Below are 19,791 nucleotides of genomic sequence, written 5' to 3' on the forward strand. Positions count from 1 at the left end.
TTCTAGCATTCGGTGTTACCGATTTAAATGTTTAATGTCATTATTGTTTTTGTTCATTTGCAAAAATACCCTTTTTTTCTGCCTGGAAGCCTCATTTTGGAAGGTCTGAATCTTCATGAAGATGTATCTAAGTGGGTTTGTCTGCTGTACTTTGTGTTGTAATCAATTTATTCTGCTTTGCTGCTGGTAGACTCTTTTAACCCTAAAGACTTTTGCCTTTCTTAGCTTGGGGCCATATTCTTCTGTTATGTTTGATTTTTTTTTCTTTCCTCTCCCCCCTTCCTGGAATCCTGTTAGATGCTGAGCCCACTGAATTCATCCTCATGTCTCTTCCTCTGCTATGTCCCATCTTTTTTACTTCTTCCTCTGCATTCTGGAAAATTTATATTGATTTTAACTTTTAGACCTCCTATGACATTTCTTTCACCAATCATATGTTCTGCGTCCCAGAAACCACTGTCTTCTGATTACTTACTTTTCACATCACCTAGTCTAGTTATGTGGGTGGGATGCAATGTCTTTTCAAATCACTGTTATTTATTAGAATTTTTAAAGTTATTTTCATTACCCTAGATTACCTTCATTTCCCTTTTTAAAAGTTTGCTCTTAGTTTATCTGGGTCCCTCTTTCCCACGCCATTTGATTGTTTCAAATATCTAGTGATCCCTGGTTATCTATTCATATTTTTTAACAAAGGACTTCGCTGGTTAATAAAGGTGACTCACATGGGTAGGTTAGTATTCCCAGGAGACCTCTCCTGTGAAAAGGGGGTGGGTGTGCTGACTGACAACTCCAAGTTTATTAACCAGGTAGGCATCTGGCAGGCCTGGCCCTAGGGTCGATGAATAGGATCTGGTGGGCAGGTGAGTGGGGGCTCCCCCAGGGCTGCAGAAGGAGGGTTTCACTGCAGGTATAACCCCTGTTTTCAAGTCCCAGTCTTCTCCAAGTAGGTTGTTCAATTTTATTAGAGGACTATTTTCTGTTTTTTGACCTAAGGACAAAGCATCCTTGGGCCAGTTGTCCAATTGATTGGGAATTGGGATAGGGACCAAGAGGTCTCCCCGTTGCCTACACAACCATTAAATCAGCTTTCTGAATTCTGTGTCATAACTAGTCCTGCTCTTGGTACCACCCAGCTGCAAATTGGACCTCTCGGTCTGGGAGGCCCAGCTCCAATGCCTATCTGGAGGACGGCGTTCTCTCTGATCCTTATGCTATCACCCACTTCCAATTTTCCAGAAATATGTCAAAATCTTGTTCTGCTCTCACCCCCATTCTTCATTTGTGTAGACTTTTCCCTTTGGCTTTCTTCTCACATGTCACTGGCATCTGGGGAGGGAGAGGCCTTTATATTCATTTTACCTTTCTGAATTCTCTAAAATGAGAATGCGTTATCACATTCATAATAAAAGTAACAACAAGAGCTATTCTTAAAATGGGATTTAGAAATTAGCTAATTGAGCCAAAAAGAGAAGCATCCTGGCAGTATTCTGTCTTGACCATCCCACCACTGAGCAAGAAACTGCTTTCCCTCAGTGCTTCCAGCTGAATGAATAAGTGGCTGGAGAATCTTGTCCTAGAGCCCATGTCTCTCTCGCGCTTTATACGTCCCCAAGCTGAATTAGAGGTGTTTTGTTGTTGTTGTTGTTTTAGGAGGTGTTGTTAATGCAGTACGAGTATCAAATACAGAGCCTGCTGTTAAGTAGGTGTATCCGTTAGTGGCTTTAAATGGCAAGCACTCCTCTGCTTGCTCTTTGGATGGACTCAGGTGAGTGCTTGCTCTGCTGGTCTTACTTCCGGCCACTCGTGCACCCCCAGTTAATTGGCAGGCGATTGTTTGTTGAAAGAGAGACTGTCTTTAATAACAGTGAAGGTTTGGAGGAGGGGAGGAACAGAGCAAAGGGCTCACAAATAGACCATTGGAAAAGTGCATTTAAATCTGTGCGTGGTAATCGTGCCTGCGCCAGCCCCGAAGGCCCTGGGACTGGGTCACTGTTGCTGGAACTGGAAGCTGTGACGTCACTGCCCCCATCCTGGGCTGAGCGCTCGCTGCCGCGGGGGATGGGACTGGCCCTGTGACTGGCTCTGCTGGCCACCCCTTCCCTGCCACTGTCTGAATCGTTGTCACTGCCACAGGCTGGCCTGTGTTCTCAGCACCAGAGTCAGTGTCATGTTCTGAATCTACATCCCTGCTGAATATCTCTTTGTCCAGGTGGCCTGGGCCTTGTCCTCACTGCTGTCATCCTAGCTGCTACCGCCCTTGTCACTTGCCTCATCCCTGTCACCTCTGCCCTCGCTCACCTCTTGTGGGGTTGGCTGGTCACTGGCTGAGGTGAAAGGGGTGCTTGGGCCAAGTGTCCCTCGGCACCCCACAAGCCAGCTTGGGCTTCATCACGTGGTAACGAGGTGCAGGACTTCTAAGAGCTGCAAGAGAGGGAGCGGCAAGGCTCAAGACTCCCATGGCGTCATGCCTACCGGCCTCTGTGGTCCAAGCAAGTCACACGCCAGCCTGGATTCAAGAAGCTGAAAAAGAAGCTCCACATGTTGATGGAAGGAGCTGCAAAGCATGGTGGCAACTTTTGCCATCCACCAGTTAATAATTCCAGTTTTTATTTCTAATTTTGTTTTCTAACTCTGTGTTTCCCTCAGGCTTCTGAGGACCCAGTCTCTGGAATGGTTCTACAGTAATGTGAAGACCCGCTTCAAACGCTTTGGCAGTGCCAAGGTCTTGAAGAACCTGTACAGGAAACACCGGCTGGAGAGTGGGGCATGCTTCGATATTCTAGGTACGCTGGCGGCCTGCTGCTCTGGGAGTCTTTGTGGGGCTGGGGGGGCGCCAGATACTGGGCGCCCTCAACTGGGACAGAGAAAGTTGCTTAAATACCTGGCTCCAATGAGGAGCAGGAATAGGAGGACAAATACCAAAGATTCTGTTGAGTCATCCAGGGCCAACATCCCCAACTGGGCTGTTGGGTGCATTAAGAAGACTAACGTAGGGCGCCTGGGTGGCTCAGTTGGTTAAGCGACTGCCTTCGGCTCAGGTCATGATCCCGGAGTCCCGGGATCGAGTCCCGCATCGGGCTCCCTGCTCGGCGGGGAGTCTGCTTCTCCCTCTGACCCTCCCCCCTCTCATGTGCTCTCTCTCTCTCATTCTCTCTGTCTCAAATAAATAAATAAAATCTTTAAAAAAAAAAAAAGAAGAAGACTAACGTATTTCGGCATACTGTGGACATTTTCATTGTAGACCCCTAGAAATCAAAGATTCTTGATCATCTCCCCCTAAGGATCAAAACATTGGAAAGTCCTCTGTTTGACCACGTAGACTAGGCCTGCCCTCAGAGGGTGTGCCCCCCACCCCCCTTCCCTCCTAGTCCCAAACTCTACTCACACCAGGCCCAGAACTTGATGTAATGGGAGAGTCGGGGAAGTATGTGCTTCTCTCCCAAGAAGGTGGGAGGATGAATTCTGCCTTTGCTGTTTTCACACACTTTAGACAACCAATGTAATTAGAATGAGAAATTATCTTCTTTAGTTCTATTAGACTAGCCAGTAGAAAGAAATCATTGTCAGAATATGAACAACCTGGCCTCTAAAAAAAGGCTGGCTTTTTTTTTTCTGTCTAAAGGCAGATTTTTTCCGTCTCTTTGCTGACACAGGTAAATGCTATTTATCCACAAGAAAGAGGGAAGGAAAAAAGATCTCATCCGTCTCATTTGGAGCTTTTTCACTGTCATTATTTTACATTGTTGTATTCTCAATAAAGTCTTTGGCTGTGTCTTATCTAAAAATATGCCAGCCACTGAGACAGGGGGGAAACAGGATGGAAGCATTAAACACAGAGAATCATTAGGGCCTTTTGTGGTGGGTTGTTAGACTCTATCTTTCAAACTATTCAGGAAGCCTAAGCTAAGAGAGCAGTGCTGAAGGTTTCCACAGATTATGTTTATCTTCTCTTTGCTGATTTCTGTAAAAACTTTTTTCTCCAGGAATGGAGGCAAAAAGAAAGAAAGAAAGAAAGGAAGGAAGCAAGCAAGCAAGCAAGCAAGAAAGAAAGCTTAGAAGTAATCCTGTTAACAGTAGTTTTTCAACCCAAAGAACTATCTCAAGGAAGTTCCAGAATATTATTGGCTCACTTGTTTGTATCCCATCCTTTCTTTCCTCTTGCGTAGAGCTCCAGGTCTGCTTCATGTACCCTCATGTCACCAAATTCAGACCTCACAGGTGTTCTCTACTGCCTCATGCAAGAGGAGGGGAAAAGCAAACCTGCCAGGAATCCTACAGAGCAGAGCACAACTCTGATCTCCTCCCCTGTCTCCCTCAGGCCCCACAGGTGGATCAGGCGGACGGGAGCCCCATGGGGGCCAGCTCAGGGCTCTGAAATTTTCAAGTGTCATGTTCCAAGGAAAACCATCTACTGAGGATAACTGTCTGCCCCAGTAGAAGCAGATTTGGGTTCTGGGCCCACTGTGATTCAATGCTTCTTTCATCCGGGCCTCGGTACGGCTCTTACCATGTTGCATTCAGGGGACAGTTTACAAGGTATACAAGCTGCAAGAGCAGTAGCCCCGTCCCCTCTGCATTCCCAAAGCGTGGCTCCACACCTGGCACAGCCTATGTCCTCCATATGGCACTTGTTTGATCTTAAAAGCATTCTTTGGGTACCAAGACCCTTCACTGAAGTATTAGAATCCATTGCTTTAATATGGTTAGTATCCATTTAAACTAAGATTTCCTTTTGATGAAAGTGAAGACAAGCGGACAGGGAACAGTCTGTGGGATAATATTCAAAGCTGTTAAGCCATGGTCATAAAACAATGAGATTTATTCTACACACCGCCTAGAAATTTTAGTTACACCATAAGTATGGGCAAATCCCCCAGGGCATAAGTGGCCTTCCGGTTATGTCACATGACTGAGGAGCCCTTAGCATTAGCTCCCACCTGTCACTCAACACCCTCAAATCGTTGTCACCTGCCATCCTCAATCCTGACTGTACATCAGAATCACCTACGGGGCTTTATTTTTTTCTAATAATTTAACTCCAGTGATACATAGAAACTATTTAGCTCTACACCATCCTTCCCTTTCCTTTATTTTTTTATTTAAACAAGTTGTCATGGAGGGGGGAAAGATGGCGGAGGAGTAGGGGACCCTATTTCAACTGGTCCCCGGAATTGAGCTGGATATCTACCAGACCACTCTGAGCACCCACGAAACCAGCCTGAGATGTAAGATCTGGATCTCTACAAACAGAATATCGCAGGCGGTTGATTTTGAGGTACGAAGCGGGGAGCCCTGATTCTGTGGGCAGATATCAGAGGATAAACGGCAGCGGGAAGGTGCCTGGCCGTGGGGATCCTACACCACCGGTGAGCGACAACCTCGCGCGCTGGGGATGGGCACAGACTCACAGACCTGTAGCGGCAAGGAAAGGACTTTAGGGCAGCCCCCGGGGCGGAAACCCGGAGCGGCAGGATCCCGCGTGCGATCTGGGGTCGGCTGGTGGTTTTAGAAGCACAAAGGAGAGAGACGTGCCCCGACCTGGAGGCAGGACTGGGATCGCTGCGGAGGGGTGCACAACTCAGGACGCTGCAGTTTATAGCAGCACGGACAGAAACGGAGACGGTGTGGCCCAGAGAGCTCACTGAAGAACGGACTGAGGTCTCTGCTCTGAGGCAGAGGGTTGGAAACGGTCTCTTCTGCTCTGACTCGTGGAAGAGATGCGGAAAGCCGCCAGGGAAAGGCACCAGAGAACAAAAGCCCCCAAAACTGATTCCCGTTGGGCCCATCCCCCGCCACAGGGGGGCAGGGCAACTCCACCCAAAAGGGGTTGCCTGAGTAACAGTGTGGCAGGCCCCTCCCGCAGAAGACAGGCTGGGAAAACAAGAGGCCAGCAACCCTAAGGTACCAAGAAAACAGGTGCATCTTGCTTGGGTTCTGGTCAATAATTTGGACTCTATACATTCTCTCAAACACCTATCAACAGAATGACTAGGAGGAGGAGTCCCCAAAATAGAAAAGACTCAGAGATTATGACTTATGCTGCAGATTTACAAATGGTTGCAGATATAACCAAGATGTCAGAGATGGAATTCAGGCTAGCAATTGTGAAGACAATGGCTAGAATGGAGAAATCAATTAATGACAACATAGAGTCTCTAAGGGCAGAAATGAAAGCTGAATTGGCAGAACTTAAAAATGCTATCAATGAGAGCCAATCCAACCTAGATAATCTAACAGCTAGGGTAACTGAGGCAGAAGAGAGAATAAGCGACCTGGAAGACAATATAATAGATAAAAAGGGAAAAGAGGAGGCCAGGGAAAAACAACTCAGAATCCATGAAAATAGAATCAGAGAAGTAAGTGACACCATGAAGCATTCCAATGTCAGAATAATTGGAATCCTGGAGGGAGTGGAGAGAAAGAGAGGACTAGAAGATGTATTTGAGCAAATCATAGCTGAGAACTTCCCTAATCTGGGGAATGAAACAAACATTCGCATCCTAGAGGCAGAGAGGACCTCTCCCAAGATGAAGGAAAACAGGCCAACACCCCGGCATGTAACAGTAAAACTTGCAAATCTTAGAACCAAGGAAACCATCTTAAGGGCAGTTAGGGGGAAGAGATTCCTTACGTACAGAGGGAGGAACATCAGAATAACGTCAAATCTATCCACAGAGACCTGGCAAGCCAGAAAGGCCTGGCAAGACATACTCAGGGTACTAAATGAGAAGAACATGCAGCCAAGAATACTTTATCCGGCAAGGCTTTCATTTAGAATGGATGGAGAGATGCAGAGCTTCCACGACCGGCAGAAACTGAAAGAGTATGTGACCACTAAGCCGGCCCTGCAAGAAATATTAAGGGGAGTTCTATAAAAGGAGAAAGACCCCAAGAGTGATATACAAGAGAAATTTACAGGGACAATCTATGAAAACAACATCTTCACAGGCAACATGATGACAATTAATTCATATCTTTCAATAATCACTCTCAACGTGAATGGCCTAAACACTCCCATAAAACGGCACAGGGCTGCAGATTGGATAAAAAGACAGGACCCATCCATATGCTGCCTACAAGAGACTCATTTTGAACCTAAAGTCACATCCAGACTGAAAGTGAAGGGATGGAGATCCATCTTCCATGCCAGCGGACCTCAAAAGAAAGCTGGGGTAGCAATTCTTATATCAGACAAATTAGATTTTAAACTAAAGTCTGTAATTAGAGACACAGAAGGACACTATATCATTCTTAAAGGGTCTATCCAACAAGAAGATCTAACAATTGTAAATATCTATGCCCCCAACATGGGAGCAGTCATCTACATAAGCCAACTGTTAACCAAAATAAAGAGTCATACTGATAACAATACGTTAATTGTAGGAGACCTCAATACTCCACTCTCAGCAATGGACAGATCATCTAAGCAGAAAATCAACAAGGAAACAAGAGCTTTGAATGATACATTGGACCAGATGGACCTCATAGATATTTACGGAACATTCCACCCTAAAACAACAGAATACTCATTCTTCTCGAGCCCACATGGAACTTTCTCCAGAATAGACCACATACTGGGTCACAAATCAGGTCTCAACCGATACCAAAAGATTGAGATTATTCCCTGCATTTTCTCAGACCACAATGCTCTAAAACTGGAACTCAATCACAAGAAAAAAATTGGCAGAAATTCAAACACTTGGAAGCTAAAGACCACTCTGCTCAAGAATGTTTGAGTCAACCAGGAAATCAAAGAAGAACTTAAACAATTCATGGAAATCAATGAGAATGAAAACACATCGGTCCAAAACCTATGGGATACTGCAAAGGCGGTCCTAAGGCGGAAATACATAGCCATCCAAGCCTCACTCAAAAAAATAGAAAAATCCCAAATTCACCAACTAACTCTACACCTTAAAGAACTAGAGAAAAAGCAACAAACAATGCCTAAGCCACGCATTAGAAGAGAAATAATTAAAATTAGAGCAGAAATCAATGAATTAGAAACCAGAAACACAGTAGATCAGATCAACGAAACTAGAAGTTGGTTCTCTGAAAGAATTAATAAGATTGATAAACCACTGGCCAGACTTATCCAAAAGAAAAGAGAAAGGACCCAAATTAATAAAATTATGAATGAAAGGGGAGAGATCATGACTAACACCAAGGAAATAGAAACAATTATTAGAAATTATTATCAACAACTATATGCCAATAAACTGAGCAATCTGGATGAAATGGAGGCCTTCCTGGAAACCTATAAGCTGCCAAGACTGAAACAGGAAGAAATTGACAACCTGAATAGGCCAATAACCAGTAACGAGATTGAAGCAGTGATCAAAAACCTCCCAAAAAACAAGAGTCCAGGGCCTGATGGATTCCCTGGGGAATTCTACCAAATATTCAAAGAAGAAATAATACCTATTCTACTGAAGCTGTTTCAAAAAATAGAAACAGAAGGAAAACTTCCAAACTCATTCTATGAGGCCAGTATTACCTTAATCCCCAAACCAAGCAAAGACCCCATCAAAAAGGAGAATTTCAGACCGATATCCCTGATGAATATGGATTCCAAAATCCTCAACAAAATCCTAGCTAAGAGGATCCAACAATACATTAAAAGGATCATCCACCATGACCAAGTGGGATTTATCCCTGGGATGCAAGGGTGGTTCAACATTCGCAAATCAATCAATGTGATAGAACACATTAATAAGAGGAGGGAGAAGAACTATATGGTCCTCTCAATTGATGCAGAAAAAGCATTTGACAAAATACAACATCCTTTCCTGATTAAAACTCTCCAGAGTATAGGGATAGAGGGAACATTCCTCAAGCTCATAAAATCCATCTATGAAAAACCCACAGCAAATATCATCCTCAATGGGGAAAAGCTGAGAGCCTTTCCCTTAAGATCAGGAACACGTCAAGGGTGCCCACTCTCACCACTGTTGTTCAACATAGTACTAGAAGTCCTAGCAACAGCAATCAGACAACAAAAAGAAATAAAAGGTATTCAAATTGGCAAAGAAGAAGTCCAACTCTCTCTTTTCACAGACGACATGATACTTTATGTGGAAAACCCAAAAGACTCCACCCCCAAATTACTAGAACTCATCCAGCAATTCAGTAATGTGGCAGGATACAAAATCAATGCACAGAAATCAGTTGCTTTCTTATACACTAACAACGCAACTGTTGAAAGAGAAATTAAAGAAACGATTCCATTTACAATAGCACCAAAACCCATAAGATACCTCAGAATAAACCTAACCAAAGAGGTAAAGGATCTATACTCTAGGAACTACAAAACACTCATGAAAGAAATTGAAGAAGACACAAAAAGATGGAAAAATATTCCATGCTCATGGATCGAAAGAATAAACATTGTTAAAATGTCTATGCTACCCAGAGCAATCTATACCTTCAATGCCATCCCGATCAAAATTCCAATGACATTTTTCAAAGTGCTGGAACAAACAATCCTAAAATTTGTATGGAATCAGAAAAGACCCCGAATCGCCAAGGAGATGTTGAAAAAGAAAAACAAAGCTGGGGGCATCACGTGCCCGATTTTAAGCTATATTACAAAGCTGTGATCACCAAGACAGCATGGTACTGGCACAAAAACAGACATATAGACCAATGGAACAGAATAGAGAACCCAGATATGGACCCTCAACTCTATGGTCAAATAATCTTTGACAAAGCAGGAAAAAACACGCAATGGAAAAAAGACAGTATCTTCAATAAATGGTGCTGGGAAAATTGGACAGCCACATGCAGGAGAATGAAGCTCGACCATTCTCTAACACCATTCACAAAGATAAACTCAAAGTGGGTGAAAGACGTCAATGTGAAACAGGAATCCATCAAAATCCTAAAGGAGAACATAGGCAGTAACCTCTTTGACATCGGCCACAGCAACTTCTTTCAAGATACATCTCCAAAAGCTAGTGAAACAAAAGCAAAAATGAACTTTGGGGACTTCATCAAGATAAAAAGCTTCTGCACAGCAAAGGAAACAGTCAACAAAACAAAGAGGCAACCCACGGAATGGGAGAAGATATTTGCAAATGACACTACAGATAAAGGGCTGGTATCCAAGATCTATAAAGAACTTCTCAAACTCAACACCCAAAAAACAAATAATCAAGTCAAAAAGTGGGCAGAAGATATGAAAAGACACTTCTCTGAAGAAGACATACAAATGGCTAACAGACACATGAAAAAATGTTCATCATCATTAGCCATCAGGGAAATCCAAATCAAAACCACATTGAGATACCACCTTACACCAGTTAGAATGGCAAAAATGGACAGGGAAAGAAACAACAAATGTTGGAGAGGTTGTGGAGAAAGGGGAACCCTCTTACATACACTGTTGGTGGGAATGCAAGTTGGTACAGCCACTTTGGAAAACAGTGTGGAGGTTCCTCAAAAAATTAAAAATAGAGCTACCCTATGACCCAGCAATTGCACTCCTGGGTATTTACCCCAAAGACACAGATGTAATGAAAAGAAGGGCCATATGCACCCCAATGTTCATAGCAGCAATGTCCGCAATAGCCAAACTGTGGAAAGAGCCGAGATGCCCTTCAACAGATGAATGGATAAAGAAGATGTGGTCCATATATACAATGGAATATTACTCAGCCATCAGAAAGGATGAATACCCAACTTTTACATCAACATGGATGGGACTGGAGGAGATTATGCTAAGTGAAATAAGTCAAGCAGAGAATGTCAATTATCATATGGTTTCACTTATTTGTGGAACATAAGGAATAGCATGGAGGACACTAGGAGAAGGAAGGGAAAAATGAAAGGGGGAATTGGAGGGAGAGATGAACCATGAGAGACTATGGACTCTGAGAAACAAACAGGGTTTTAGAGGGGAGGGGGGTGGGGGGATTGGTTAGCCCGGTGATGGGTGTTAAGGAGGGCACGTACTGCATGGAGCACTGGGTGTTATATGAAAACAATGGATCGTGGATCACCACATCAAAAACTAATGATGTATTGTATGGTGACTAACATAACATAATAAAATTTTAAAAAAAGAAAGAATAGACAGCAAACTAACTAAAAAATAAATAAAAATAAATAAGTTGTCATATACTTAGCATTTTTTTAAATTTAAATTCAATTAATTAACATATAATGTATTATTGGTTTCAGGGATACAGCTCTGTGATTCATCAGTCTTCTATAATACCAGTGCTCATTACAACACATACCCTCCCCAAAGCCCACCACCCAGCCACCCTATCCCCCCACTCCCCTCCCCTCCAGCAACTCTCAGTTTGTTTCCTATGATTAAGAGTCTCTTGTGGTCTGTCTCCCTCTCTAGTTTTGCCTTGTTTCATTTTTGCCTCTCTTCCCCTATGATTCTCTGTCTTGTTTCTTAAATTTCACATAAGAGTGAGATCATATGATAATTGTCTTTCTCTGACTTATTTCACTAGCATAATACCCTCTAGTTCCATCCACATCGTTGCAAAACATCTAGGGGGCTTTAAAAAAAAAAAACCCAGTGCCCAGGATCACCTGCCATGCTCAGCCACTTACTTCTGAATCTGTGGAGGTGGGCCCAGTACAGGTATTTCTGTGGGTTATTTCAAGGCACAGCCAAGAAGGAGAACCCCAGCTAGCACCTGACCATAATTGGTGCAGTAGTATTCTGAATAAGATGGCTCCATCTTCAACTCCGGCTAAGGGTACTTGTTTGCAGAATTTTGGTTGTCAGAACATAATACACAGCATCTACAACATGCAAGGCACATGCTCTGCTCCCGAACTCTTGAAGTAGAACCCCTTGTACCTATGAAACATCTTCACCCCCTGGACCAGCGTAATTTGCCTTAACACACTCAGTCCTTTGAAAATTCATTGAGTTCACAGAATCTTCTGGGCCAGCCATTGTGTGCATGCCCTGCACTGCCATCTGTCCTTCTGGCCCTCCCAAGCTAGGCTTACTCCTCCTGCACCCCATATCGGGTGACAGGATAGGCGAGGCCTGAAAGGAGACCCATTAGTTCCATCAGGTAAATCTAAGTTGTATTCATTACTTCAATAAACATTCAGTAAGCATTTATTGAACACCTACTATGTGCCCATCTGGTTTAAGATTGACAAGACAAGCAAGACCCTTCCATCTGAGAGCCAATATTCCAGTGGAGAAGTCAGATAAGTAAGTACATTTTTAAAAAATAAAGTGTCCAATGGTAACTCGTGCTCACATGGTACATCCAGTAGACTCAGCATGACATTTTTAACAGTGACCCTAGAAAGAAGCGCTACACGAAAAGATAAAAGTGGTCATTATTAATATACTTAATCTCCAGGCAGTTGGATAAATAGCATATGCTTTCATTTAGTATTAAATAAATAAAATGGGAGAAATAAACCCTGCTTTTATTCATGAACACTCTATATCTATTTTTGACATGATTCCTGAAAGGGCCTATTGCATCTTTCATCTGGGATTTGACTGACAAACATGGGTTTTGAAAATGCTGAGCCCTGTGACATCAGAGGTTCTTCCAACTCATGAAAGACATGACGATGTCATCTGACTGCCACGTCATGCTTTCCAGAACAGTTCAACCGCTTTGTGCCATTCCCAAATAGCACTGAAGCTCCCACCTGTGAATTTCAAGAGAAACAGGGAGAAGTGATGTCCCAGAAGATTTAAAATCATGCAGAACCAGAGCTTGTCCTCTGGGCAGCTCAGTCTCCCAGTGACATTTGCAGATCTTCTCTCTCCTCATACTCCCCTCCACCCTCCCCCATTGTCTCTGCAGAGGACCTCACCTCGTTCTTCACAGGGCAGACACTATGCACCCCTGCACTGGATCCTGTCACCTTCCAGGAAGGTCTCAAGGTCACACATCCCTTCCCTCTTGCTGAGCCAGCCTCTCTTTTAACTGGTTCCTTCCTATTGATTGGTAAACATGCCTGAGTCTCTGTGTTTCCTAAACCATTTCTGCACATTCCCCCACTTCCTGCCCTGCCTTGGTGCTCCTCCCAGTTGGTGGCAGGCACACTCCAGAGAGCATGCTGTGCTCAGGGCTTCTGCTTCCTGCCCTTCCTCACTCCCCTCACTGAGCTGTTCTCCCCACAGCAGCCAGAGTGCACTTTTGGAAGCACAAATCTGACCAGATCACCTCCATAGAAGCTTTACTGGCTTTACATAGCTGTTGGAATAAAGATCAAAACATGATATGGTCACCATGACCTGAGTGGTCTGGATCTCCAAGCCCAGCCACACTGCCTCTCGTTTAGGTCCTCAGATGCACCTGCTGTCCCCATAGCCTGTCCTGTGCAAGCTGTCTGCTCTGCCCCCAGACACTCTCCCACCTCCCCACACCCCTCTGGCTGGTTACTCACTGTCCCTGCTAGACACGTTCACTGGACTATGAAGCACCCAATCAGAGCAGGGAGGATTTCTGGCTTTGGTCATCAATATACCCTAACACCCAGCCCAGAGCCAGGCACCTAGTAGGTGCTCATAGACTCTTTGCTGGATGGATGAATGAATGTTGGATGTAGCCACACTAAAGGGAAATATTTGCACTTGGAACTATAGCTTGGGGTCTGCAGAGATGACTTCTCTTAAAGCCTTATATAATAAGTGAGGATCACCACATCAAAAACTAATGATGTATTGTATGGTGACTAACATAACATAATAAAATAAAATTTAAAAAAAAGTAAGTGAGGAAACTGAGACTCAGAAAGACAAAGCCACTGGCTCAGGGTCACAGAGCTAGAATAAGTGAAAGCCTGGTCAAAAAACACAAACACAGAGAATGGTATACGGTCAGACTGAGTTGCCATGACAGGCTACACACTAATGGCCTATTTCATAAAGGTAGCCATCTACTAAACCTGCCTCAGATACCTACAGCAGTTACCCCTGGGGTTCCCATCCAAGGAAGCCCATCCAAGGAAGCACAGGATGTATTTTATGTATTGAAGGCCTATTGCCTAGTTTGACATAGCATTGATGGCATTTGCCCCCTTTTGAGCTGAGGCACATAGACCCATATTTATTTTCTTGGTTCTATCAAAAAGTGTTTTCCATCAACATCCAATTCAATACATTTTCCTTGAGCCACCTGCCGTCTCGGTGCTATCTTGGGTACGGGGAATACAATACAGTGACTTTAAAACCATCCATCATCCCCATCTGCAGAGATCTCATTTGATGAATGAACACGTGAAAAAATATAATAAAAAAAAAAAATCCCCAACTTGAAAAAGGGCTTTAAAAAGGGGTTAGCCAACTGCTCTTCCCAGACTGGAATTAAGATTAGGGTTGTGCGTTCGATTCAAAGAAGACCAAAGGAGAGGCCTTAAAAGATCAAACGCCATGGGTTGACCTTGTCTCACTCTGGGCTTGTTTCACATGGACTCCATTCTATGGAAGAGAATTGTGACAGTTAAATCAATAGCTAAAAGCAACTGTTTGGGTCAGTGCCATAGACGGCAACTAAAGACCAAACCCACAGCATCACGAGCTCTTGTTCTTTCTCTCTTTCTAGTAAGGAAGCCAAGTGTCAGAGAGGTTAAGTAACGTGCTCCAGGTCACACAGCTAGTACTTTGCAGGTCCAGGAAGTGACGACCTTACATCTCTCTGGCTTCAATCCATTCTTCTCTCTTTGACTCCCCATTGCCTCCAGAGAAGGTATTGGAAGAAAGTTGAGGGAGGCAGCAATGTTACACCAGGAATCACTGTGAGAATAAAAAGGTGACTGATCAAAAGCTGAAACATTATTGTGGAACCCAGTGATTCTCTAAATATCTGCAAAGCTGACTTCATCAGAGTGGGTCGTGGTGGTCTGCCAGGGCTGTGACCGTGCACCAGTGCTCACTGGGGACTTGTGATAATCTCATTCTCTCCCTCACTCCCTCCCTCCCTTTAGGAGGAAACTTTTTCGAGGCAAACCTGGAGAATGAAGGAAGTATTTCGGGCAGTGATTCAACATTTTATAGACAGTCAGAAGGTAAGTGTGCTTAAAAGTTTGCAGCTAGTGGGAAGTTGGAGGAATAGAAACACCTTCAGAAACTCGGGGTCTCCCAGTTGCAATGTAACCGCTAGACACAACCACTTGTTACTGGGTGGGAGTCTCCAGGGGTCTTCTTGTTATTGCTTCTCGTGTGAATCCATCATCAGAATTGGTGATTATAGCCAAGGTGTGGCCGAGAGCAGTGCATTCGCTACCCAACCCCTGGATACTTTATATCACCTGGTGAGCTCCAGTTCCAACTCCATCTTCCGGAGTTGAAATATGATAATGAATACACTTGTGTAGTTCATATTAAAATATTCATATAAAGAATGTATCATAAAGAAGATGTGGTATATATATACAATGGAATATTATGCAGCCATCAAAAGGAATGAGATCTTGCCATCTGCAACGACGTGGATGGAACTGGAGGGTATTATGTTGAGTGAAATAAGTCAAACAGAGAAAGACATGTATCATATGATCTCACTGATATGAGGAATTCTTAATTGTAGGAAACAAACTGAGGGTTGCTGGAGTGGGGGGTGGGGTGGGAGGGATGGGGTGACTGGGTGATAGACACTGGGGAGGTGTATGTGCTCTGGTAAGCGCTGTGAATTGTGCAAGAATGTTGAATCTCAGATCTGTACCTCTGAAACAAATAATGCAATATATGTTAAGAAAAAAAAAAGAAGAAGGTGGTAGCGGGAGGGGAAGAATGAAGCGGGGGAAATCGGAGGGGTAGACGAACCATGAGAGACGATGGACTCTGAAAAACAAACTGAGGGTTCTAGAGGGGAGGGGGGTGGGAGGATGGGTTAGCCTGGTGGTGGGTATTGAGGAGGGCACATTCTGCATGGAGCACTGGGTGTTATGCACAAACAATGAATCATGGAACACTTCATCTAAAACTAATGATGTAATGTATGGGGATTAACATAAGAATAAAAATAAATAAATAGTTAGCCTGGTGGTGGGTATTGAGGAGGGCACATTCTGCATGGAGCACTGGGTGTTGTGCACAAACAATGAATCATGGAACACTTCATCTAAAACTAATGATGTAATGTATGGGGATTAACATAAGAATAAAATTAAAAAAAAAAAAGAAATACGATTTACCAGTTTAATTGATCACAAAACTAAGAAAGGTGAAAATGAAAATACACAGTAATTTCTTAGGATATGATTTTACAGTTCTCAGAATTTGTGTTTCCAAAACAAACTTATCTTTCATTGTTATTACTTTTAAATAAATACAATAATGGATTTATGTCCTCTCATTCTGTTTTGAGTTAGCCTCAAAAAAATGTTCCAGTGTCACTTATATTTCATCTCTATTACATGTTTTACAATTACTGGGCTTAATTATTTTCAAAATTATTATTAAATTTATTATAATAATAAATAAATAAATAAATAAATAAATAAATAAATAAATAAAAATTAAAAAAAAAAAAAGAATGTATCAGGGGCGCCTGGGAGGCTCAGTCGTTAAGCGTCTGCCTTCAGCTCAGGTCATGATCCCAGCGTCCTGGGATCGAGCTCCGCATGGGGCTCCCTGCTCCGAGGGAAGCCTGCCTCTCCTTCTCCCACTGCCCCCTGCTTATGTTCCTGCTCTCGCTAGCTCTCTCTCTGTCAAATAAATAAATAAAATCTAAAAAAAAAAAAAAATGTATCATGTACTGATTCACTTCTACCTCTTTATACCAATATCATAGTCCCCTCAGAGTAGAAGTTAAAAGCAAAACAAATTTCTGGTTTCAAATAAAACCTTCTCCACCATTTCAGGTGGAGTGCTGTACCTTGAGAGCCTCCTGAGTCACCTGCTCCTGGGGCCCTATAGCTCCTCCGCATGCTCTCTGTTCTCTCCTTTGGGTGCCTTCACAAGAAGGTCCCATCCTCCTTCATCCTTGCCACCTAGAACTCTCCCCACGGTACGACACACTCCTGTGGGCTCCATGCACCTCCATTCACTGCTGAAGCTGAAATGCCCAGCACTGATTTCAGCCCAGAGTTCTAGACTCAGATCTCTAAAACTTGATCATCAAGCCCTGTAGATCCTATAGGGATCCTAACCTCAGCACATCCTAATCAAGCTCCTCAGCCACCTAGGTCCCCTGGCAAGAGTTCCCTTTCCCTCAGCCTCCCTCCTCCCCTACTTCGACCCAGTCACCCAAGCTCCTATCAGCTCTTTCTCCAATTCTGTCTTTCTCTTTCTATTCTGACCCCTGTCACCTGAGTGCCTCCTGCCCACAATTCCCCTGTATTGATATTACCTTCAGTGACCATCCGTATCTACCAGAATTCTCCAGAGAAGCAGAACCAACAGGGGACACACATACACACACACACACACACACATGCAAAGATTTATTTGTGTGAGATTTATTTTATTTTAGGGACTTGGCTCCCATAATTGTGAGGCTTGGCAAACCCAAAGTCTATAGGGTAGGTCAGCAGGCAGAAGACTCAGGCAGAAGCCAATGTTTCGGTCTTGAGACAGGCTTTCTTTTCTGGGAAACCTCAGTTTTTGCTCGTAAGACCTTTTCTCTCAACTGTGTACTTGAGGTCCTCCTGCATTACCTCAAGGGCAATCTCCTTTACTTAAAGTCAACTATCGTAGGTGTTACCCATATCCACAAAATACTTTCATAACAACACCTAGATTCGTGTTTGAGTAAATCACTGGGTACGACAGCCCAGCCAGGATGATGCATAAAACTGACCATCCCATTGTCTGCGGGTCCTCTGAGCTTCGGTCATTCTGCCTCACCTTCTTCTCCTTCCTCCACACCCCTGCCAGTCATTCCCTCTGCGGCACCAACCTGAACCTTCACTTTCAGCCAAAACATCTTCAGTGCCCCACTTCACCCTCATCCAGAAGTCATGAATGTAGCATCCAGAGCCTCTGGGTTATGGCTCCAGGCCCTTCCTGGCCAGGGATCTGTGGCACTGGGGAATGATCCCCACCACAGGCCCTCCTGCAAGCCTCTTAGCATAAGTGCCTGCTCACCCCGTAGCCTGGGAAGCACAGGAGAGCGTGGACTTGGCTGCTCCATCAGGGCGTCACTGGGAGCCTCACAGAGCTAGCAAGGACTTGTGAGAAAAATACGTTGGTTGGGGGCGCCTGGGTGGCTCAGTCGGTTAAGCGACTGCCTTCGGCTCAGGTCATGATCCTGGAGTCCCGGGATCGAGTCCTACATCGGGCTCCCTGCTCGGCGGGGAGTCTGCTTCTCCCTCTGCCCCTCCCCCCTCTCATGCTCTCTCTCTATCACAATCTCTCTCAATAAATAAATAAAAATCTTAAAAAAAAAAAAAACTCAGAATGAGGGCGCCTGGGTGGCTCGGTCGGTTGAGCAACTGCCTTCGGCTCAGGTCATGATCCTGGAGTCCCGGGATCGAGTCCCGCATCGGGCTCCCTGCTCGGCGGGGAGTCTGCTTCTCCCTCTCCTGCTCCCCCCTCTTGTGCTCTCTCTCTCAAATAAATAAATAAAATCTTAAAAAAAAAAAAATACGTTGGTTGGTGTATTGAAGAAGAGACGCGGGAGGTACAGTGTCTATCTCCAGGGAGCACTTGGTGTGATGACAGCCTCAATTCTGTAGACGGTACCTGGAGAAACACTGGGGAAACTGCGTGTTCAGTCGGCCTCCCTGAGGTGCGCAGAGCCCTGGCGTGACCATCGTCACAGCCAGCTTGTGATGGACCCGTCAACTTGCTGGATCACTCCGAGCTTCACTGGGTTGGTTTTGGAGGTTTTATTATGTTGGCCAGATGCCACTTTCTGTCCACAGTTGTGTCTTGAGGAACCGAAGAAGCTTGAATCAAGCTTTTTTTTAATTGAGGGATTGATTAGTGAGTGAATTGATGTATTTACAACTAGTCTCGCTCTACAGAGAATTTGAGGCAGCTTCCAGGAGGTTTACGTGTGTTAAATGATGTCTGAGTAAGAGAGTATAAATGGAAACGGGGAGTGGCAATCTGGGCGAAGGAGACATAGCCGGGCGACCCCTGCAGTCCTGGGCTCCTGGGCCTGATGTGAGTCGGGCTTCTGGGGCAAACGAAGGGAGGAGTGATCAAAATGCTTACTTTAGTAAAAAGCAAAGATCGAGTTTCTGGGGAAGCAGAACTCTTCCAAGTACTCGGCTCCAAAAAGAATTTTGTCACCTGCAGAAGTCCTTTGACGTGGGGACGTTTCCTCCCACCTGTTGCCATTTGCAAGAAAAAAATATATATATATATGCTTGCTAAAAATACGATAGCATTATTTTTTTAAATCATGTGAGCTTGTATTTGTCTCACTTTGTGGTTAAAATCAAGGGCTTTGCAGACAGAGCCTTGGACTCAAACTTCATCTCTCCTCCTGTCTCACTGAGTTACCTCGGCCAAGTTATTTGACCTCTCTGTGCTTCAGTTCTCTTGTCTGTCAGATGGAACCCACTTAGTGGACTGTGGTCCGGATGAACTGTGGCCATGCACGTGACGCTCGGCCTGGTAGCAGGTAGTCGAGCTCAGTGAGGTTGGCCAGTGTTGCTGTTATTAATAGTATCGGCTTAGAGTCTAAACATTGCTTCCCTGGGTTTTATATTTGCATGAAACCATGTGTACAGTCCAGTGCCCTTAGAACATTGGATAATTTTCATCCCTATCTTCACAGTGATACCTGAAATGCACAAAATAACACATAACTTTCATCTGAGAAAGCAGATGAAGAGCCGTTATTTCTTTATATGAAGCCCTTCTAGAAGTGCAGTTATCTATAAGCCACT

General features: G+C 44.2%; 1 protein-coding gene across 4 annotated transcripts in view; it reads left to right on the forward strand.

The window, feature by feature from the left end:
• The window catches only part of MYRIP (myosin VIIA and Rab interacting protein), a 400,010-nt gene that overhangs the window by 300,262 nt on the left and 79,957 nt on the right, over positions 1 to 19,791 (forward strand). For all 4 annotated transcript variants that reach the window (XM_034992452.1, XM_034992478.1, XM_034992462.1 and 1 more), the window contains 2 exons: positions 2,650 to 2,786; positions 14,935 to 15,015. In XM_034992452.1, coding sequence (XP_034848343.1) covers positions 2,650 to 2,786; positions 14,935 to 15,015 — 218 coding nt within the window. The remainder of the gene's footprint in view (positions 1 to 2,649; positions 2,787 to 14,934; positions 15,016 to 19,791) is intronic.

Source organism: Mirounga leonina, unplaced genomic scaffold (assembly GCF_011800145.1).
Source record: "Mirounga leonina isolate KUSES-001 unplaced genomic scaffold, KU_Mleo_1.0 Mir_115, whole genome shotgun sequence".
Taxonomy (NCBI): Eukaryota; Metazoa; Chordata; class Mammalia; order Carnivora; family Phocidae; genus Mirounga; species Mirounga leonina.